We start from the raw sequence: 20,334 nt of genomic DNA on the forward strand, positions 1-20,334 counted from the left end.
TATGTATAATGTATGGACATCCATAATGTCCATACAATCCACATTTACATCACATGGGTAATAGATGAGTGGTTGCATCGACATTCAAGAATGACACAGTTACGCACATGCATTCCCCTTTATCTTTTTCATGTTTCTCTCTGTGAAACTCATCTCAAACTCATGTCTATCTGCATGTCTTTTTTTTCTCACATTTCTTTCATTCTCTGATCTGCTCTGATGTGTTTTCCAGTCTTGAACTACAGTGAGTAGCATGAAATACTCTGTATACCCCTGCTGTATTCACTGTTCCTCCTTACATGATGTTATCAGTGTATTTTAAAATCCCTCTCAATTCACAGTTGTGTTTTGTAGTTTCATGTCAGTGAATCGGCCTCAGTAGCTGCTCTACTAGCTATTGTTTGACCTAATGAAACTTTATTAGATCCAAACAATAGTTAGCATAGAAGCTACTGAAACTATTGTTTCATTAGATCCAAAACAGAAAGTTCATCTCCTTTTTGAAAAGTGAAGTGTGTATTTTTTTAAGCATTAAAATACTTTCTCTTATCCCAGCTTAAGATGCAGAGACAACTATAAGGAAGCCATTATTAGGTAGATTCACCTCAAAAGTTTAACACTGTGGCTAATATTTTTTAGCATCCCAGCCAGCAATATTGGCTCAACCAATGGCATGAATTTGGGGCTGGACTATCTATCTGGCTAGCCTGTAGAAGACTGGGTGTGTTTCAAAACACACTCTATATAAAACAATCACTATATAAAAAAAAATAAAAAAAACACTATTTCTGTAATTCCATTTGGTGCCGCTAGTGGCTCAGAAATTACACACTTCACCTTCAAATAAAGCAATGATCTATGTGTGTTGAGTTATAGAGGATTAAAGCATTTTGTAGTTTAGCTAGATAAACCCCTCACCACCAACCTGTAGTGGGCAGTTCTCACCGCTAATCAATCGTCCTTCACTTTGAGACTTGCCGTCCTAGAACATCTTGATTGACGTTTGAACTTAGATTATCTCAGTAGATATGGAGATGTCTGTCTGGTTTATAGGTGTTATAGTTTGATCTTTGAAATTCGTAGCTGGAAAAACAGAGCTTCGATATGGGCACCTTTAATGCTGTGCAGATATTAAAGCTGGATTTGGAATATTACATTAAACAAGATGAACTTTATATCAATTTATGAATCAAACACACTGCCAACACGGTTTTCCATCATTTTATTAGACCAGATCCATGCATGTGTTTACAGGCAATTTATATAAAATGGTGAAATCGGTCAGAGAAGCTTTTAACTTCTCCTCCATCTTGCCTTTATTTGTCTCCAATGTCTTCACTCACAGCAGACGGGTGACGTGACCTTCACTGTCTTCACTCTCATTGGTATTCTCTAGCGAATGTCACTTGTCATTGACATATATTTTAAATATTCTAAAGTTGTCTTGTCACTTGTCACAATGATCTCTGTCGCCAATGGTCATGGCAGCTTGTATCAAAGGAAGTCGCTGTGCTCTCATTGACAATTAATAGTATTGTGTCACTATGGTGCGCAATGTCGCAGGCGGTATGAACAGGCCATCACGCATTTGCTGATTCTGATTTCAATCAGGATCAAATTATGATTTTGTAATCCCTCGTGATGTATTGAATCATGGCATAAGTATCATGATGTGTATCGTATTGTGAGGTAGTTACTGAAACATGAATGTTATACAGTATGTTTAAAAAATTGCTTGTTTGTTCGAGCTCTTTCTGTGAAGTCCTGTGGATAGTGGGTCTTTAGCAAGCCATCGTCCCATTGCTGTTTTCTCCCTCAATTCCTTCCTCTGTCTTTTGACACATGCTTCAATCTCTCTCACTTCTCCTGTTGTTTCCTCTTTTGTGGACTGCAGCGAACACAGGAAGTCTGTAATCAAAGAGGCTGATCTACAGAAATTCATAAGCGCTTTTGTCTTTTGCGCTGTTGATGCACACAAACAGTCTGGAAACAGCAACTTGCACAACAAGCATCCCAGATCAGAGAGTAACATCACCTTTCTTTCGGATCAACAGCCTCTGACCAACCAAAACCCTCTTCACCAGGATGGGGTGCACAGCAGTCCTGAGCCCAACTCTGAGGTGCAAAAGCTGGGAGGCTTTTTGGACAGTGACTCACCTTCTCCAGCAAGTTCTAGCCGCCAGATGATGTCTTGGTCCTTGCCATCCCGTATTCGAGGGTGTGGGCTTTACGATGCTTTTAGACGACAGGCTCTCTGGGACCCTGCTGAATGGGAGGAGCAAGAGCTTAAGGTGGGGATTAAGGAGGAGCTTGATGCAGATCTGGATATGAATGGTTGTAGCACAGAAACAAAGCTGTCAGTCAGAGAGCAGGTCAGGCATTACGAGCAGCAAGCTTTAGCCGAACGGACTCCCAGACAGAGTCGGGACTCTTACGCTTCATTGGATCCGTTTGACCCACTCATCAGTGCCATCATGCTCTCGTACAGCCCTGTTTCTGTCGGACAGGATGTTCCACCCTGCATCTTAATATCCAGGAGCCATGGCGAGAGCCCTCCCCCAACCACGATACAGCGGCTGACTCCACCAGTTCTAAGGAAGTTCAGCTCTAGTATATCCAGCTACGTGATGGTGGAACCCTGTGAGGTCAGACTGGAAATCATACCGGAACCCGCAGACAGACCAACACCCTCTCTTCCCATTCCTCCTCGCTCCTTGCTATCTCCTCCACCTCTACAGAGGGACTCCACCCTAGTCCCCAGCCACCCATCAGTCTCCTGGGCTGCCCATCCACTCTCCGACTCTACACACCCTGGCCAGACTCCATCCTGTTTCTGCCCATACCATACCTAAATTGAATGGGACCCTTAAGAACCTTTCTAATGGATCTGATGCAGATAGATCCACCAAGACTGTAGATGGAATAGATGACACTAGTTGTGAAGGAGGATGTAAAAATCCCAAGACTGTCTTGCTGACAGAGCATGAGGCTGAACAGGAAGATATAGAGGCCAACCTGTCAGATTCCGACACTTCTACTCAACTGCCTTCAACTGTCGTTTTTGAGACTCCATTTCTTAAACAAACTCTTTTAAAGTCTCTTTCAGTGATGTCACTTTACAGTAGTGAAAATATGATTTTTTTAAAAAAAGCACATTTATCAAGGCAGAAACTATAGAGCAATCTGAAGTGGAACAAAGTGCATATGACTTTTGTCCAATGCACAGGAGCACTTTATATTAACGCTTCAAAGAAGCTCATAATCCAGAGGTGTTTTTTGTGGTGTTTTTTTTTTCTTTGCATATAACTCATATATTATTGATCTTCAGAAAGCTGACAGCATCTCTGCTTGGGAGTGGCAACTGGTGATCGCACATCCTCCATCTCTCTCTCTCTCTCTCTCTCTCTCTCTCTCTCTCTCTCTCTCTCTCACACACACACACACAAACACACTGTTTATCCATCCTTCCTTGTTTATCCAATAACTTGTTAAACAGCACAAGCCATGATACTATTTCTGTAGTGCCATTTTTTAATTATTAATGAAGGCTTGGACGCTGTCTTCATTGCAACGGCAGATTCTGATCCATTGCTTAAGAATAGTTCCATGCACAAATGCGTTTTTTTGACCGTACTCAGTTTTTCCTATTTTTTTTATTTTTATGTACTTGTTCATTGAACTGTCTCACAATCATACTAGATGGCCCTAAATCAGCACTGCTGTGATTTGGCCACAGACCGTGTGCCGTAGGTAATCACAGCAGTTATTATTGATAAAATGTATGTTGTTGGACCATGTTTATTTTTTAAATGAACCATATTTAATTGAAATCCTACATGTAATGAAAGTAAATATATTTGTATAAGAACATTCTACCTCTTACCGGTTTAGTTTATGGTTTGTTTTTCTTTATTATAATTTTGTATAATTGAGAAAATAATATACAGATTATCAAAATATTTAATTGACATTGGTCATACTGTATGCGTTTCACAGTTAAGAGGTGGATTTTGATTGAAGAGCAGTTATTATGATTGTGATTGTGATTGTGAGAGGAATGTTACTGGATGTTGATTATGAAGGTGATGACTGATTATAATCTGATTTGGGTGTGCCTTATAATTAATTCATGTTGAATATAGTTTAAAGATATCATGTAAAAAGAGTTAGAAATGCTCTTTTTTATAGTTTTATTATCTTCCCTGAGGTCAACTGATAATGTTAGTAAAGATTTTTTGCATTAAAACAGTCATAATTTAGTATTAAATGATCATGTCTCTGGCCCACTGTCTGAAATGCATGGTTTTGACCTAAGCATCTCCTTAAAACTTCAACATAAACGCCCACTGTTGTGATTCGCGTCAACAGCACTAGAACCCATTATAATCAATTATGCTGTCTACCGTGGAAGCATCTGTTGTGGCGTGTCACGTTGCGTCAACAGTAAACAGATGTCCCATTCCATTTTGCACTGCATGTGTTGGCGCTACTACTGCTAACAACACAAATAAATGGTTTAGAAAATTTGTGTCCACTCGGTGTAGACAGCCTCAAGCCATTGCATTGTGTCACGTTAACGGGCGCACACAGTGTAAACTGGGTGTCAGCATCATCTAGAATATCACACAGTCATGATATATGAAATATTAATGAATGAAACTGTTTACTCACTTGCAAAGCGGCCAAGAGATATGTATCTAGCGGTCAAAGACATCTCTGTCTGTGCATGTTTATGTAGAAAAACATTTAAATCTAGACAGACACATGAAGGTGTCCTGTGTAAGTCCACTTAGGATGAATATCCCATGACAGGCTCCATCTCTCTCCACTTCAACTGTGTGACTGACTAAGAGCCAGTTTACAGGCCAAGGATGCATTGATGGAAAAATAGGTGTTTTTATATGCAGATGCATTTGGTTCTTGTGACGTCACAAGTTCCATGAATTACAAACATGCTGTTTTTGCAGCTTGGTTTAAGTAAATGCTGTTTTTCTATTAATTAGGAAGTTTTCGGTTCTGAAACTCACTGTAATCTAATTACTTTAATCATAAAAAGTAATGTATTATATTACATTTTAAATTATTGTAATCAGATTACATTTACTGACTTTCAATGAAAATAATTACTTTTAAGTACAGGTTTTTGATTACAAATATTTAAAAAAATATATGATTTATGTGTAATACAATTAAAATGTGAATTCTTTTGTTCATATGTAAAAAAAAAATTGTTTCTGTGACAGCTGAAGTGTGTGTGACAATGAACAAGGACAATATAGACATTATTTTGAATTTGTTGTGGAAAAACAAGCAAAAACAAAAGTTATGTGTTCAGAAAGTAAAGTGTAGTTAGTTATGAGATGACTTTTTCCAAAAGTAATTATAAACGTATTCTGATTATACTTTTAGATAAGTAGTTAGTAATTTGTACTGGATTATTTTTTTAAGTAATTTATCCACACTGATTACATCACAACTTTATTTCTTTCTATAACAAATTACAAAAAATATTCAGTTGACCAAAGTGCTTTTCAGAATATACAGACTATACATATATTCATCACATGCTCACTTTCTCTCTCCCTCTCTGCCTCTGCTCTTTCCACACACTTTCACTCTCAATAACCCCTTTTAAATGCTGTCAGGGGTGTCAGACCTCCTGAAGCTCCCTAGCCACAGCTCAGTCCTGTGGATGTTTTTGCCCTTTTAGAAATTCAAACAGTCGAGAATCACTTCAAGATTAAACAGTGCAGCTAATCGTTTATGTGGAGCATGGCAGGGGACATTCAGTCTGCCGTTCCCTGCTGTACACGTAGTCAATATCTCTGCATTTAGATAAACAACTCCCAACAATATCACTGCAGGCTTTCCGTTTAGACAGACATCTCCTCTCTTAAAAAGACCCTCCTAAAGGACAGATGGCATCGGCTTCATCCATGTCGTAAAATATGTTTGAAATCTGTCATCATCCCATAAGTAATAAAAATGCAGGTTTGCTAATGTAGTATAATCTTTTGTTTTCATGTATTTTCAGGCGCCAATGCAACTTGCAGTGCATTCAAGCTATACATATTATCAGTATGTGCGCTCCCTGGAAATCAAATATGTGACCTTGACCACAACCAGTACAAATTGTAGTAGTTTTTCTATGCATTGGAACTTGATTTGAAGCTAGTAAATGATCAAAGATAATATAAGTTTAGTATGCTGGATGGATGTTGAGTTGATGTATCAGGGCTTATGTAAAGGTCCAGAGGAGAGTGTCTATTCACGTAATCGGCTCAGCAGGATGAAAGCACAGACTGTGATGTCTAGAGGAGCAAAGGAATTTAATTACTCAATCGATGAGTCTGCTGTTGACATCACTAACCCTAATTTCTTTTTTTCTCTGACTATCTCATGTGTTCTTATCTTTCCGACATCTAACTCTGTCTCCACCACGCATAATAACATGAATGTCTCCCAGTCTGTCAAAAACATTTTTTTATCAATGCGGTATATCCATACATTGTTACAAAATTTTGTACCTTAAAACATAAAAACAATCAAACTTCATTATAATGCAACAACCAATACGTTTGACATCATCATCAGGTTGCAGTCTGTGCCTAACACAAAGCTATTGAATGACAGAAGACATTAGAGACATGATAGTGAGGAAGTGTTGTCAGAATTTTCATTTTTGGCTGAACTATCCCTTTAAAAGAAATGTCTAAACAAGAGCTGGGTAAAAATTTAAATGTTCCGATCCCAAGATCGATCTTTAACTTTAACCCTCTACAATGCGAGAAAATCTCTCGTATATGCAACCAAATTTTGTGCTACGCAACTACAAAGGTTTTTGATCAGCCACTGGTTGGTAAATGTTCAGATTTTACTCAGATCTTCACCAGAGATTGAGTAATGTAGTGACTAATGACGAGATCCATGCAATCATTTGTCTCTTCTAAAATCCTTTTCACAATCAGTTGTTGAACAAAAACAACTAAAATAAACATTAAATTCGAATCACACATAAAACGGATGGGTTAAAGAATCTTTTGTGAATGTGCGCTCAACCAAAACACTTCTGTGATGCTTGCTGAACTGCCGGTATTCTTAAAGAGAAAGTACCATTTTAGCACCTGCTGTACAAACCAATGAAAATAATTGTTAATAGTACCAATTATGCATGTAAAAAATTCACATGTGACAAAATATATAAATGCAGCACATTAAGTTTGGATTTTGTACATTTTTAAAAGGCTAAAATGTGACCAAAATTATGAAAAAACAAATGATAAAGTACTTAGTTAGAAGGTCCCCTGTATTATTAAAAGCATCCGCTTGTGGATCATTTCTTTCATATGTTAGCACAATGAGGTGTCATGCCCATTCAAAGTAAGGGGGCATGTGCCCCCTCAGATATTTGAGCCTAGAGGATTTTAAATGGATTATTTGACCTTCCAAAAACATATTTTTACCATTGATAATTAAATTGAATTATTATTGTGTGTACAAAAGAATGTGTATGTGGCAGACATCTTTATTCACATTCTAAATTAAAGCTTTTGTCACATGTTCCACTAAAGGCGGCGTCCCGTGGCTGCCTTGGATCGCGTTCACAGGGAAGGTTGAGCACATACGGGAAAGCATGATGTTAAGCTGCTTAATTAAATCAACTTTTGTGCAGTTAACCTTTTCTGACTGTGCCTGTCTCAGTGGAACAGTCAGCCTTTTTTTTCATAGGCTAAAATAGGTCACTGATCATTTCCTTTGGTGCTGAAATGTGTTTGGCTGGTTTTGCAGTGTAACACTCTCTTTAATTCATGTTTAAAGAAAGCAGCTGTTCCTCTCCTTTCCAGTTATTATTAAAAAAAAATAATAAGTAATGGAAGGCAGTTTTACATGGATCCTCTGTGGCAGCAGATTTTGTATCCATGAGAAAGGCGGCGGTTGATGGAACGGATCGAGACAACCCGCGCTGTTTACGTTCTCTGTCTAGGGTAAAACTGTAATATGTCAAAACATACATATAACTTACACTGAACATGGAAAACTACATTTACAGTAATCACCTCATTCAGGGGAAGGCTACATGTTTTATACTGTTTCCTGTTATTTATACTGCTTGCTGCAGAAATATGAACTTTGCATAAATGGCAGTGGTGGGTTTGGTTTGGTTGATCCGGGTGCCCCCTCAAAACAGTTAGGTGCATGACGTCCCTGGTACTCAAAATCAGAATCAAATCAAGGGCTTGTAAATCGGATTCAAATCGGAAAATCTGTATCAATACCCAGCCCTAGTCTCAACTCACCTTGTTGTGTTTTCTTCTCCACTCCACTGGTTCTGAATTCATTTTTGCATTTGAGTGTTATGTGTTTTAATATCTGTCACAAGATCAGAAGGTAATCCAATTGTTAAATGTGGGTGTTTTGATGTTTGTCTGAATGTGTTCTGTGTTTGTATAGTGTATATTTATGAATGCCTGAGGGATACAGCAATGCTTTTCTTTATTTACATACATAACAAATGTACATACATAAGCAGAACATGTTCACATGACATTAAAGTAACCGTGTATGTCGATCCTTCACCATTTGTTACTGTCACCTTCCTCCCACACACTATAATTTTAACTCATCTTCCCCATTCATGCCCTGTAAAAACCTAGTAAAAAAAATTATAATTATAATAACAACAGAAATTATAATCCTAGATAGATAGATAGATAGATAGATAGATAGATAGATAGATAGATAGATAGATAGATAGATAGATAGATAGATCTCTTACTCTATGTAATTGTATTTTATGTTGAATTTGGTGAAAAGAATCCACATTATGATCATGAAAAGGGTTTTCTGTATCGCTCGCTCACTGTCACAGACACAATTTATTTTCTACTCCATTGGTTCCCAAACTGTTTACAATGGCGTACCCCTCCAATATCCTTTCATGTACCCCCTCTCTAACACATAGATAACATTCACACAAGGTATTTTGAAAATATGTATAATTAACACAATTATCTGTGTAAAACAACTCCCTTATATTAAACATTATATTAGTACATGTTTTGTACATGATAAATGAATCATATACATATTCAATAAATGGCTTACCGATTGAGAGGTGTGCTGCAGGTACGGCATTGCTGGCTGGCTTCAAGCATTGCGGTTAAGTATCTTTGCAATTGTGCGGTCAGCTCAAGGTGCTATTTTATGTCACATTTGACACTGTTAGCAAAGTGGAGCTCATCTGCTGAAAAAACATAATGCAATAATGTAAAAACATGTCTTTAGTGTATGAGCAAATGTGAGTGAAAATTACTATGCGTGAATGTGGAAAATTATTTGGCCACACCAGATGTCTGTCATCAAAGCTTATGAACTTATACCATCAAAAACTCCTCATGCATGTAAACTTAAATACAAATTACGTTTTAAAAATCCCAGACAAACTAAAATCATGAACGACTGACCTGTACGTGTCTGGGAAAACAGTGAAGTATCAATTTATTTGCTATCACTAAGCTATGTCACCTAGCAGTGGCTGGGTAAAAAGATACTTTTGTGACGGATAACGCATGAGTAGAGGCATTTTTTTTAACTGCATAAGATAGGGTTATTTCATTAAATATATATCTGACCTTCATGACACAACCATTTTGGTGTTTCTACACTAGAGGGCACACAAAATAATTTTTGCCAGTGAGAAATACATGAACTGGGTTTAATGTTATTTTAGACTGTGATGAAATTAAAAGAACGGTAAACCTCAGAATTGTATTCACGTACTGTACCCCCATTGTCACCTCACTTACCCCCATGGGTATACGTACCCCAGTTTGGGAAACACTGTTTTCCTGGCAATTTTTGAAAGTCTGCAAAACTTTTGAAATCGTGCATTACCTTTAGTGGTGTAAGTTTCATTTGAACACACTGGGAAGAACAGGTCAACCCATCGCAAAACTCCAACATACCTGTTTGCCAGTGTTTTCAGAAAACTGGTGTCTCTTCTGGATCAAGGTTGCCAGATTGTATGACTAAAGTGGCACCCTTGCAGAATATTTCCAAACTGTAAAAGTATCAAGATTTTATTGGAGGATTTCACTTATAGAAATCTGGCAACCTCACACATGTAATTTTGACCTGTTAATTACAGTTATTTAAAGTCTGTTATTTATCAAACGTAGAGAATTAAATATTTTACTTGCATGGTTAGTTCTAAGTAATACATGACACAATTAATCTAAAGGGAACAGTAAGGGGGGATGATGGTTTTACAAGGGGGATGCTTTTTGGTATTTCTTACAACAAGGGGGATGGCATCCCCCCCTCAACTCGAGCTCTGTATGTAGGTGATGCAAGTGTGTTTGTGTTGTCGTTTGCAGTTCATCAGAAAATGACATATTTTTGTAGAGCAGATTAGTAAAACTGCTTGTGTCAGGAGTATTGCTGCCATTTCCCTGAGTGCATTTCCATCTATGAAACTTACAAGTGCTTTGCCACTTAAACAAGGTTGTTTCATATTGGCCCAGTGATAAAGACGATATCAAGTGTTGAAATGCTCAAACATTGAGATAGAAGTGGGTCAGGCTCTTGATGAAAAGAAACAAACCTACCGTAAATGTACTTAGCTTGGCAACAGATTTTACATTTACATTTAAATGTAATTTTTTCTAACACCTCTGTTCCCTTCTGCAGGCGGGGCATGGGCAGACAGGTAAGTCATTTTGTCAGCATTTCCTCTTGCCTGTTTTTCATATGTGGTGTGCTAAAGCAAGCATCACCATTAGTATTGCTCATTCTTAAAGGAATAGTTCGCCCAAAAATGAAAATTTGCTCCACACGCTTCCTGACTCCTCCCCCACGCGTGACCTTACCAACGAGCTTACGTCATCCCTCTCATGAATGCGTCACAGAGATGTACTGAAGCGAACATTTGTATTTAAAAAGTATATAAGTATTGTCATGTTTCTAAAAAGAATCATTTGTTTGGGTTCAAAAGAACTTTTTCGACTGGAGTCGTGCAGATTATTTTGACGCACCCTAAATATGCATTTTGGACCGTCAAAAAATTTAGTACATTAATTTGCATTGTTTAAAGGACTCCTCCTTCGCCTGAAACAAAATCCTAGAAATCTTAAATTCTGTTTTGATGAAGAAAGAAATTCAGATATATCTTGGATGGCCTAAGGGTGAGTAAATTATCAGCAAATTTTCATTTTTGGGTGAACTATTCCTTTAAGAGTTAAGGATTTGAACAACCCCTACATATTCAATTCGGCTCATAGTTTCTCACCATTTGCACTCATGAAGGACACATGTGGTCTGTGGAGAAGAGGTTTGCTATTACTTTTCAAAACAATCAAACAGTTATAGCCTGGTGGACATTCAAATGAGTGGGGAAAACCCAATAGATTTACATTAAAGGAGGGACCTGAGGCATATATAGGGTTAAATATCTTGTGGCTAGGTTCTTTTGACTTGACAGTAAGCAACCATCCAGAAAACCCTTGCAACCACCCTGGATAGCCCTAGCTAATGCATAGCAAAGTCATGGTGGTGACTTTTGTTTGGCCAGGGTTTGATTTAAAGGGCTTTTCTTTAAAAAAGTCCCAGGTAAGAAACAGCCTTGTTCCTTGTCACTTCAGATTACCAATCAAGTCTTGTGAGAGAATTCCTGTAGAATCCTAATGAGATGAAGGCAGCGATAGAAACTCAACCATTAAAGATACATTTAAACCCTACTTAGGAAATTGAAAGTCTTGTCTTATCTCATTTCCGCATGCATACATAATTTTGCGAGAAAATGTCACGTCAATGTCTGAGATGGCAAGTTAATGCAAATATGTTGCATGTGGTGCATGCTGTCAATTTTGAACTTTTCTGACCTTGCAAGCACTTTATCTCTTTAAGTTTGAATTACTTGTTAAGATGGAAGATTGTTTTCTTGCCTGCATCTCTCCATCATTATCCTTCTCACCAGGGCCTCTTTTTTTCCTCCCCCTATTTTCCTTCTTTAATGCACATCTTTTTGTTGTTGTGCTCAAAAGGTGTTGATACATTTATTTCAAGTGTATGTATCAACACCTTTGTTTGACATTCTCTTTGTCTTTATGCCTTTTATTCTGCTTTGCCTCTCATGTATTCTCTCTTAGTCTCAAATATTTTACTTTCCCTCTCTCTCTTTCTGTGACCGTGCCAGCAGCAGCAGCAGCTGTTGAGACCCTCTCTGCTCCGACCTGAGGTAGCAGATCTGTTCCTCTGCATGTCTTTTCCAAAATGTCCTATTGTAACTGCAGATTCTGGATATCATTTATTTAAGGGATAGTTCAACCAAAAATAAAATAATTTCCTCTCCTGCATGTTGTTCCAATCTCATCTGACTTTTTCTTATTCTGTGGAACACAAAAAGTCAACCTCAGTCACCATACACTTTCATTGTATGGAAGAAAAAAAATGCACTGAAAGTGAAGGGTGACGAGACTAACATACTGCCAAAAAAAAGAAAGTTGAATGTGTAATAAGTGAGTAAAATTGAGTAAAGTATGGCAGAATTTGAATTTTATTGTAAACTATCCCTTTAAGATATCATATTGCTCCTTCTGTTGTTTATAAATCTCTAATACTCATAACACTTTAGTAATGTCATTGGTTTCGATTGTAAATTGTGCACCAAACATTGACATATTTCTGTACCCTGTGGGAAAATTAGGTGTGGCATCTTCCTTTATGTCTGTATTTTTAGGCTCTCTCCATGGAATCAGGTATTGACCCTGGGCAAGATTACTATACCCAAGACTACTATAGCTATGATCAGGGGTAAGTTTCATTGGATATAGTAGAATGTATTTGTTACAGACTGACTCCAAATTTAGCAAGTTGTCTATCTGTGTATTATAGATATTTTAACCTCCTAACCTGCATATTCTTCATCACTAGTTGCACCATACAAACTTCCACAGAGCTCCTCAAAACTATTTATTGCGAGTGAATTCAGATGTTGAATGCAGTAGTGTATAGAACCGGATTTAAAACAATATTTTTTTGTTGTAGTGTTTATATGGCTCTAGTGAGTACAATACATTAACCTTGTCTTCGTTACAGTCCGACAGTTTAGTATGTCCAGTCAAAATTGACTGGATACAGTAATCATGCATTTTTAGTGAAATTGTTTTTATTACATTTCTTTAAAATAAAAACACTAAACGTATGCATTTCTTTTGGAAATGTATGGGTTTTAGACCTAATTTACCTCTAAATTACTAAATATAAAATAAACTCATTTTATATTACTTTCACTTCATTAAAAACATACACTTCATTACACTTAAAATATAAAAATGTGTCATGTATTTGGAGCATCTGATTCCATCTGCTGGAAATAAATCTATACATTTACATGAAATTACAAATGTAAACAGTAGATGGCTAGAGCAATTCACACATGCTGCCAGGTCACTACAAAGTTAATTTCTAGATATTAAGTTATTAATTTGGATATATATTTAGATAATATCAAAGACTATTACTTATCAAAGTTGAGATTTTATATAAATATATATATGTATATATATATATTTAGACTTAGAGAAAATCTTTTTTACAAACCATTTATTTTGCAAACATGAAAATTCAATTCAAATTCAGTCAGTGAAGTATAAAAATGGCAAGATAAAGAACAGCAAGATAATGAACAGAAAGGTATTAAACAGCAACAAACAAATTGCTCATAAAACAGCAATGAACAGTGAAGAAGAAAGTCTTGTTTGTAATAAATAAAGTCTGGAAAATCACACAGAGTAGATATAATCTAGTTAGCTTTTGTGTGTGTGTGTGTATGTGTGTGTGTGTGTGTGTGTGTGTGTGTGTGTGTGTGTATGTGTGTGTGTGTGTTGAGATGACAAGTTTAGAAAGAGTCACCAAGCCTTGTAGCATTTAATTGAAAAGAAGTGTTTTTTCTGGATGATTTGGCTCCCACACCTAAGTTCTGTATATATGTGTGTGCGTGCGTTAAAGTGTAATTCTTTGTTTTTTCTTGTGCTTGGTCGGGAACGCTAAAGGATAACATTGTTTGATAAAACCACCTAGATTCATAGAATCAGTTAAAAAAAAACATTTGTGTGTGTTCAGATGGCAAATGTAGGAAAAGTCACCAAGCCTTGTACCACTCCTATGAAGGAAACCATTTTTATTATAAAATAAAATCTGTATAAAAATTACAAAGACAGAAGAAGGGTTAACTAAACATCTTGTTTGTGCAAATAGAAGGAGGAGACTGCAGACACAAAGAGAGACAAAGTGAGAGGTGTAAACATACTTACAGATATGACAATGTATTGAGTTTTACCATCAGAACAGATGCTACTCACATGTTGCTCTGTGAACTGCATGGTTTAACTTCAGCCACTTTGAGATGCCGGAAGCTTAGATGAGATTAATGTGTCTTCAGCACTATACAACCATCTTAATCTAAGCTCAGTGGATTCATTAAGATCCATATTTGTTCAAACTCAAGTGCAAAGGCTTCATCCATTGCATTATCTAGACTCAGTCCCTGCCAAAATGAACAGCAAATGGTCTTTGGGGGCACTCTATTGCTCTGAGCATAAACTGTGATGAACACAAAGATCTCTGTTGATTGAGGTCTTCAGCAATTAATCATAAGATCGATAGTTCCAGTCCTGGATGCTTATTGTTTAATACGGCATTCTTTTTATGCTAAAAATACACAACATAGTAGCAATGACACAAAACACCTGTTCGTCTAGCTACTGTATATCACAGCACACTTAGATGCCAATTATTAAAAAACATATACTGTACAGCATGTAAACTGGTAGGTTTACATGCCAGGCTGGTTTATAAAAGCAATCAGTCACTAAATATTGTCCTAAATTGTAAATATATATTCACAGTTGAAGGGGTTGCACATCATGCCGGACAACACCATTTGGCTATGACTATGGTCACAATATAGCACAGCCTTTACTGCCTTATTGCATATTTAACACACCTTTAGAGATTGAAGCAAACCTCTTGACCAATTTGCCAGAGCAATGCTGCAAGAGAATTTTCTTGAGAAGTCACTTAACCTTTTATCTGATAGCACCCTCTCAAGATTTCCTTGTCCACACTCAAGACCTTCAAGGAAGAAAGATGGCTTTGATTCCACAGACATCAAGGGAGAGAGTGTAGAAGATAAACGTTGCATTTTTTTCTGGCTATAGATCTGTCAAGCCTGAACACACCTGCTATTTAAGTGGCCTGGCCTGTTAAAGATCCATGGCTATTTAGAGAGATTAAGAATCGTTAATGGGGGATTAGTCTTTCATCGCTGTCTGCATGTCCCACGCGGGTGGGGTCCCACGCGGGTGGGGTCGCACGTCGGTTATATATTTGTTATGTATTAAATGTAACTTTTTGCCTTTATATTCATAATTAAAAACCTGGTAGAGATCATACCCCCAAAAGACTCAAAATCTACATTACTATACATTATGTGTCCACTGGCCCTGACCATGCTCAGGGCTTTTCTGTTCATTCTCTATTTGAGTTACTGTAGGCTGCAAGCTTGTGGGATTGTGGTACTGAAAATGGAGCAAGCATTGAGAGGTTCAAAAAGTTGTGAAATGCTGAACTTTATGCACATGAGAGGAGAAAAAACATTGGGCAGCAGCAAATTGCTATGATGTGAAGACAAGATAAGGTTGTGACGTCTCATAAATTATAAGTTCGTGGTGGAGACTCTGAAAGTAGTGCTCAAATCACATTGTCACATGTTGTTATATTTAATTTACATTTCCAATGGATTTTGTACACTTTCATTGTAGTGAGGCTGTGGCTGTGTTAAATTTAAACGTGTGTTTCATTGACACTGTATGTGTTTACTTTAGAGTGGGGTCCACACAGCCAATCTGGGATTCAAAATCTAATTTAAACCTGGAAATAAACAGAAACAATAAGCATCATGACATACAATTAATCAGAATTTGAATAACTCTTTGTAGGTCACTCATTAAATAAGCAAATTTGAGACTTTGATGATGTTAGTTACTTTTTACTGTGCAATAGGTCATCATTTCTTGTTTACATTGAAGCACACAAGATGCTCTTTATTGTCCATGTATTAAAAGTAGTGCTGTCAGTCGATTGAAATGTTTAATCGCGATTACTTGCAATTAATCTCAGATTTGGAAAGTGATGAAATTTGACTCTAAATATACTTCTTTTTCTGATAAACAATGCATATTAGGAAAGAAAACAAAACAATATAATTCTTTATTAACATTTTCCAATCAACTCCTTCCACAGCATAAAGATAGAAAAGCACTAAAATAGCACCAATTTAAGTAAAATTAAACATCACCCAAAGTCTAATTGGGAGTTTGACTAATTGAAAGAACTAGTCCCCACATAGGTCGTATGTACATTGCAGTGGGCATTAAAGCTATTAAACTCTCATCTTTCACAATGTTAATCTGCCTTTAAACTGTGGCAATCCGCTTTGCTACAGGAATCTTGAAGGCATTTTCATGATTCGTGTTAGGGTGTCAATGCCAGCGTCGAGTGCCGCTTTGAACGCCACATGAAAAGCGGTTGCAGATAAAAACATCTCAGTCTGCGTTTTGACGATAGTTATGACTTGACATGCTTCTGTGGTAATTAAAATCCACCTTACATAGGCTGGAATATACTTGATTTATATCACTAGTCCCATCTGGGCTTGTTTTGTACATTAAATAGCATTAAGATGTCGTTTCTCCAACATTTTATCACTGACACGTTAGTGCTGTCGTGTTTGTGTTGTGACATGTGCATCAGTATAATAACTCTGGGCGGACACATCGCAAAGGATCTACCCTTCCAACTAGTGTTTTTGATGTTTTATGCTGTATTACTATTTAATGTGTTAATTGCGATTTAAGAAATGTTTTTGTAATTAATCGCATGTGTTAACAAATTAATTCTAGTTAAAAGCAATCATAAACCTTATATTTTACAGACACACTATCAAAAATGGAAGTCAGATTCAAATGTTGTAATGTTTTCCTCCCCAAATCCAGATATGATCCCTTTCCACCCTGTGGCAGCCGCAGGAGGCTGATCACGCCCATGTATGATGAGTACAGAGAGGCCATCATGGAGGATGAAGCTTATTACTATGGTGGACCAGAGGTAATCTTGTATTCATTACTTTGAAAATTCAAATACATTTTGCAGGTACACAGTGCATTTATGTTTTATTTTTGTTCTGTTACTCAGAATAATCATTATCATTTTATGTATCATTTAATATCTGATGTCACACAGTTTCATTTTGTTACTTGTGCTGGGCCAAAATCTTCCCAATGATTTTTTGGAATGGGAAAAAAAAACGGATTATGCCAAGCTGACATCTGCAAGCCATATTGACACTCAAGAGATCCTGATGGGTGGGCAGAGTCCAAGCTGTTCCATTGATGGCACATCCTCGGTAGGAGTCGACTTGGGAAAGTCCTGAAATGTATTAATCTGGAGTGACGAGGAGGTGGGCAAGGCCGGGTCATGAGGGTGCACGGTCGGCACTGAATCAGATGATCAGCGGGAGAGTGCTATAAAGGGGGGCCGGAGACACCAGTTCATGAGAGAGAGAGCCGCTCACGGCCGTGCTGCATGTGCGTGTGTTCCTTTATGTTTGTTTTATTTTTAGTTTATATTCAAATTTATGTTGACTGTTCAGCGGGTTCCCACCTCTTCCTTGCCCGTCCTTTATCTGTTAAATCCGGCAAATAAGCTAAAAGCTTGAAGGAAATCACAGAGCAGCATCAGTCTAAGTTCTGTTAGCGAAAAGGATGAATCAGCCGAGTCAGAGAGGGAAAAGATGAAATCAAAAGTGTCCATCAGTGTCAGCAGGCCAGTGGGAGTGGATTAAAGGCGGAGAGCCAAAAGAAGGGCTTAGATGAGGACGAATCATCTGAGAGGAGCAGTGTAGAAGCCTGTACAGAAGATAAGGGATATCTGAAAGTGGAAGTGGACCGAGATGATGCCAATGATAGCACAGTTGATTCTGAATCAGAGCCAGATGAACTAGGCAATTCTGATGCAGAGAGTAAATCTAAATCTGGGACTAGGAAGTCGGGAAATTAAAAATATTCAGAGGCAGAAGAATCCAAAACTGAGATGGGATCGGATTCAGAGGAGGAATCTGGCTCGGAGGACGGGTCAGGGTCTGGAAAGTCCTCGGAAACAGAGAAGTCCAGAACTGAAAAATCAGGAACCGAGGAAGAGTTGAGTGTTAAGAAGAGATCTGCCAACGAAAAGGAGTCAGAGGAAGAATCAGAATAAGATGAGGAATCAAAAGGAACGGAAGCTTCGGGATGAGGTTCGGAGCCGTCTTCTGCTTGCTCTTCAATTAAATCATCTGAGGGCTCCTCGGAGTGCTCTAGTACAGGAACGAAGAGCAGCAGAAGTGGGAGTGTTTCCAGTAGTACTAGTGGTACTCCAAGGGGCAGTGGATCAGCTGGCAGCACAGTAGGGTCTTCAGTAAGGTCTTCACAAGTGTCAGTGTCTGGTGAGGATAGCAGTGCCAAGTGGGGGTCAGGAAGTGCGTCAGAAATGAGTGGATCAAATAATGTTTCCATGTCCGGCAATGAGAGAACCTCTATAAGCTCCAGATCTGCAGGATGAAGTCAACACTCTCTCAAGAGCAATATTACCCATTCATCCCAGGACACCTTTGAGGAGGAGAGCGAGGAGGAGGAAGAGGAGGTTTATGAAGAAGAGGAGGATGATGAAGCTGCAGAGAAGAGCAGAAAGTCATCCAGTGAGCTGAATGATGGATCAGTGTCACGGAGGTCAAGTGTGATCTCAGCACCAGGAAGTGGAGGAGCTCCAAGCCCAGTGTCACAGAGAGCTCGAATGAAGCATTTGGAGGCCTCTCACCCATCACAGAGGTGGATGAGGATGCCAAAACTTTGCAGCGCCTCAGCATCTGAGCGTGGCTCTGTGCGATGATCAAAGAAGTGAGGAAACTGAGGAACCATAGAAGAAACTGAAGTAGATTCTGAATCAGGAGATTACAGTCACAGCTTTCTAAAAATACAACGGAGTGGTCAAGGCGAAGTAAGACTAATTTGTTTCTGCTGTGGAGTGAAGTGATTCCCCCTTTTTACAGTCTGTACTCCTAATCTGGTGTGTTCTGAAGCAATTCCAACTGCATGGGAAAACTGAAAATGCCGTTAAATCTTCAATCTTGTCTTTCTGGTGTGTGCTGATATTTCTCCTCTTGAGTGGACCAACATTATCGTCGTCTCTAAACTAACTGCAATGCATGTTTATAATTTCCATCTTCTCATGTTTTCTTTTCTAAAAACAGAGTTTTATGAGTGTTTTGATATGTGTATTGACACCACATTAGGGTGTCAGTTTGCTTTTATACTAGAGGGGTAAATACTTTCTCTGACAATGTATTGAATCTCTTACAATTCTTTACATAATTACAAAATGCACTGTGAAATCTGTTCATGGTTAGGATTATTTTGGTGCTGTTCATAAGTATTTAAAAAAAATATGCTAAAGATACATGCAACTGGATGTACAATCAAATAAATGTGACCAAAGTAGACTGGCAATCTAGAAACTGAAGATAGCTCAAGAATTATATTTGGTAAAAGAGAGGATTGGATAATTGGGTATTATTATAGCAATTCTATTATGTTGTGTAATCAATGCATTGATTTTTACATTTGATGCAGTGCAACCTATCAATGTATTTTTTCCAAGGCAGTGGCGGGCCGTGCATTTTACACCTAGGAAAGGATGTTGCATCACAAAGACATCACATAACCCAAATAAATAATTACCAAAGAAACAAGAACAAACTCACAACAACCAGCCACATTGACTCATACAACCACCAAGCAAGCAAAAATGCCATAAAACACAAATAACATTGTCAAATTTGACAAACCTCTCCTTGATACCAGTGTCTGTCACATAACGGAGCACCAGTGCCAGCTGAGCTGCAGTATTCACATCTGTAGTTTCGTCCTCCATAACTGCAACAAAAGGTGCTTTATTGATCTCCCTTTTTATCTCCTCTCCCATCACTTCAGCTATAGCACTAATCAGGTCATTTTGTATTTTGCCTGAAGTCCCAGTAAACACTTTGTTAGTGGAAAGGTGGTAATGCAAAACTTTTTTCGTGCTAGGCCAGGAAGGAAATAAGCTCGAAATAGTCTATAACTCTATTTGTAGACTCCTTGCTTTCATCATGTCCCCTAAATGAGAGCTCTTGTTTACCTAGTAAGATGACACATTCGATCAGTCTTTTCAGTATTTCCCTATTTTGTTTTACTCTTTTGT

At 37.8% G+C, this 20,334-nt stretch overlaps 1 protein-coding gene across 1 annotated transcript in view; it reads left to right on the forward strand.

Annotated features, from left to right (window-relative positions):
- The window catches only part of pcdh15a (protocadherin-related 15a), a 250,136-nt gene that overhangs the window by 227,603 nt on the left and 2,199 nt on the right, over positions 1 to 20,334 (forward strand). Inside the window, exons 35-38 of the mRNA XM_052150614.1 lie at positions 10,690 to 10,708; positions 12,194 to 12,235; positions 12,737 to 12,810; positions 17,055 to 17,166. Of these exons, the coding sequence (XP_052006574.1) occupies positions 10,690 to 10,708; positions 12,194 to 12,235; positions 12,737 to 12,810; positions 17,055 to 17,166 (247 nt within the window). The remainder of the gene's footprint in view (positions 1 to 10,689; positions 10,709 to 12,193; positions 12,236 to 12,736; positions 12,811 to 17,054; positions 17,167 to 20,334) is intronic.

This window comes from Xyrauchen texanus, chromosome 20 (genome assembly GCF_025860055.1).
Source record: "Xyrauchen texanus isolate HMW12.3.18 chromosome 20, RBS_HiC_50CHRs, whole genome shotgun sequence".
Taxonomy (NCBI): domain Eukaryota; kingdom Metazoa; phylum Chordata; class Actinopteri; order Cypriniformes; family Catostomidae; genus Xyrauchen; species Xyrauchen texanus.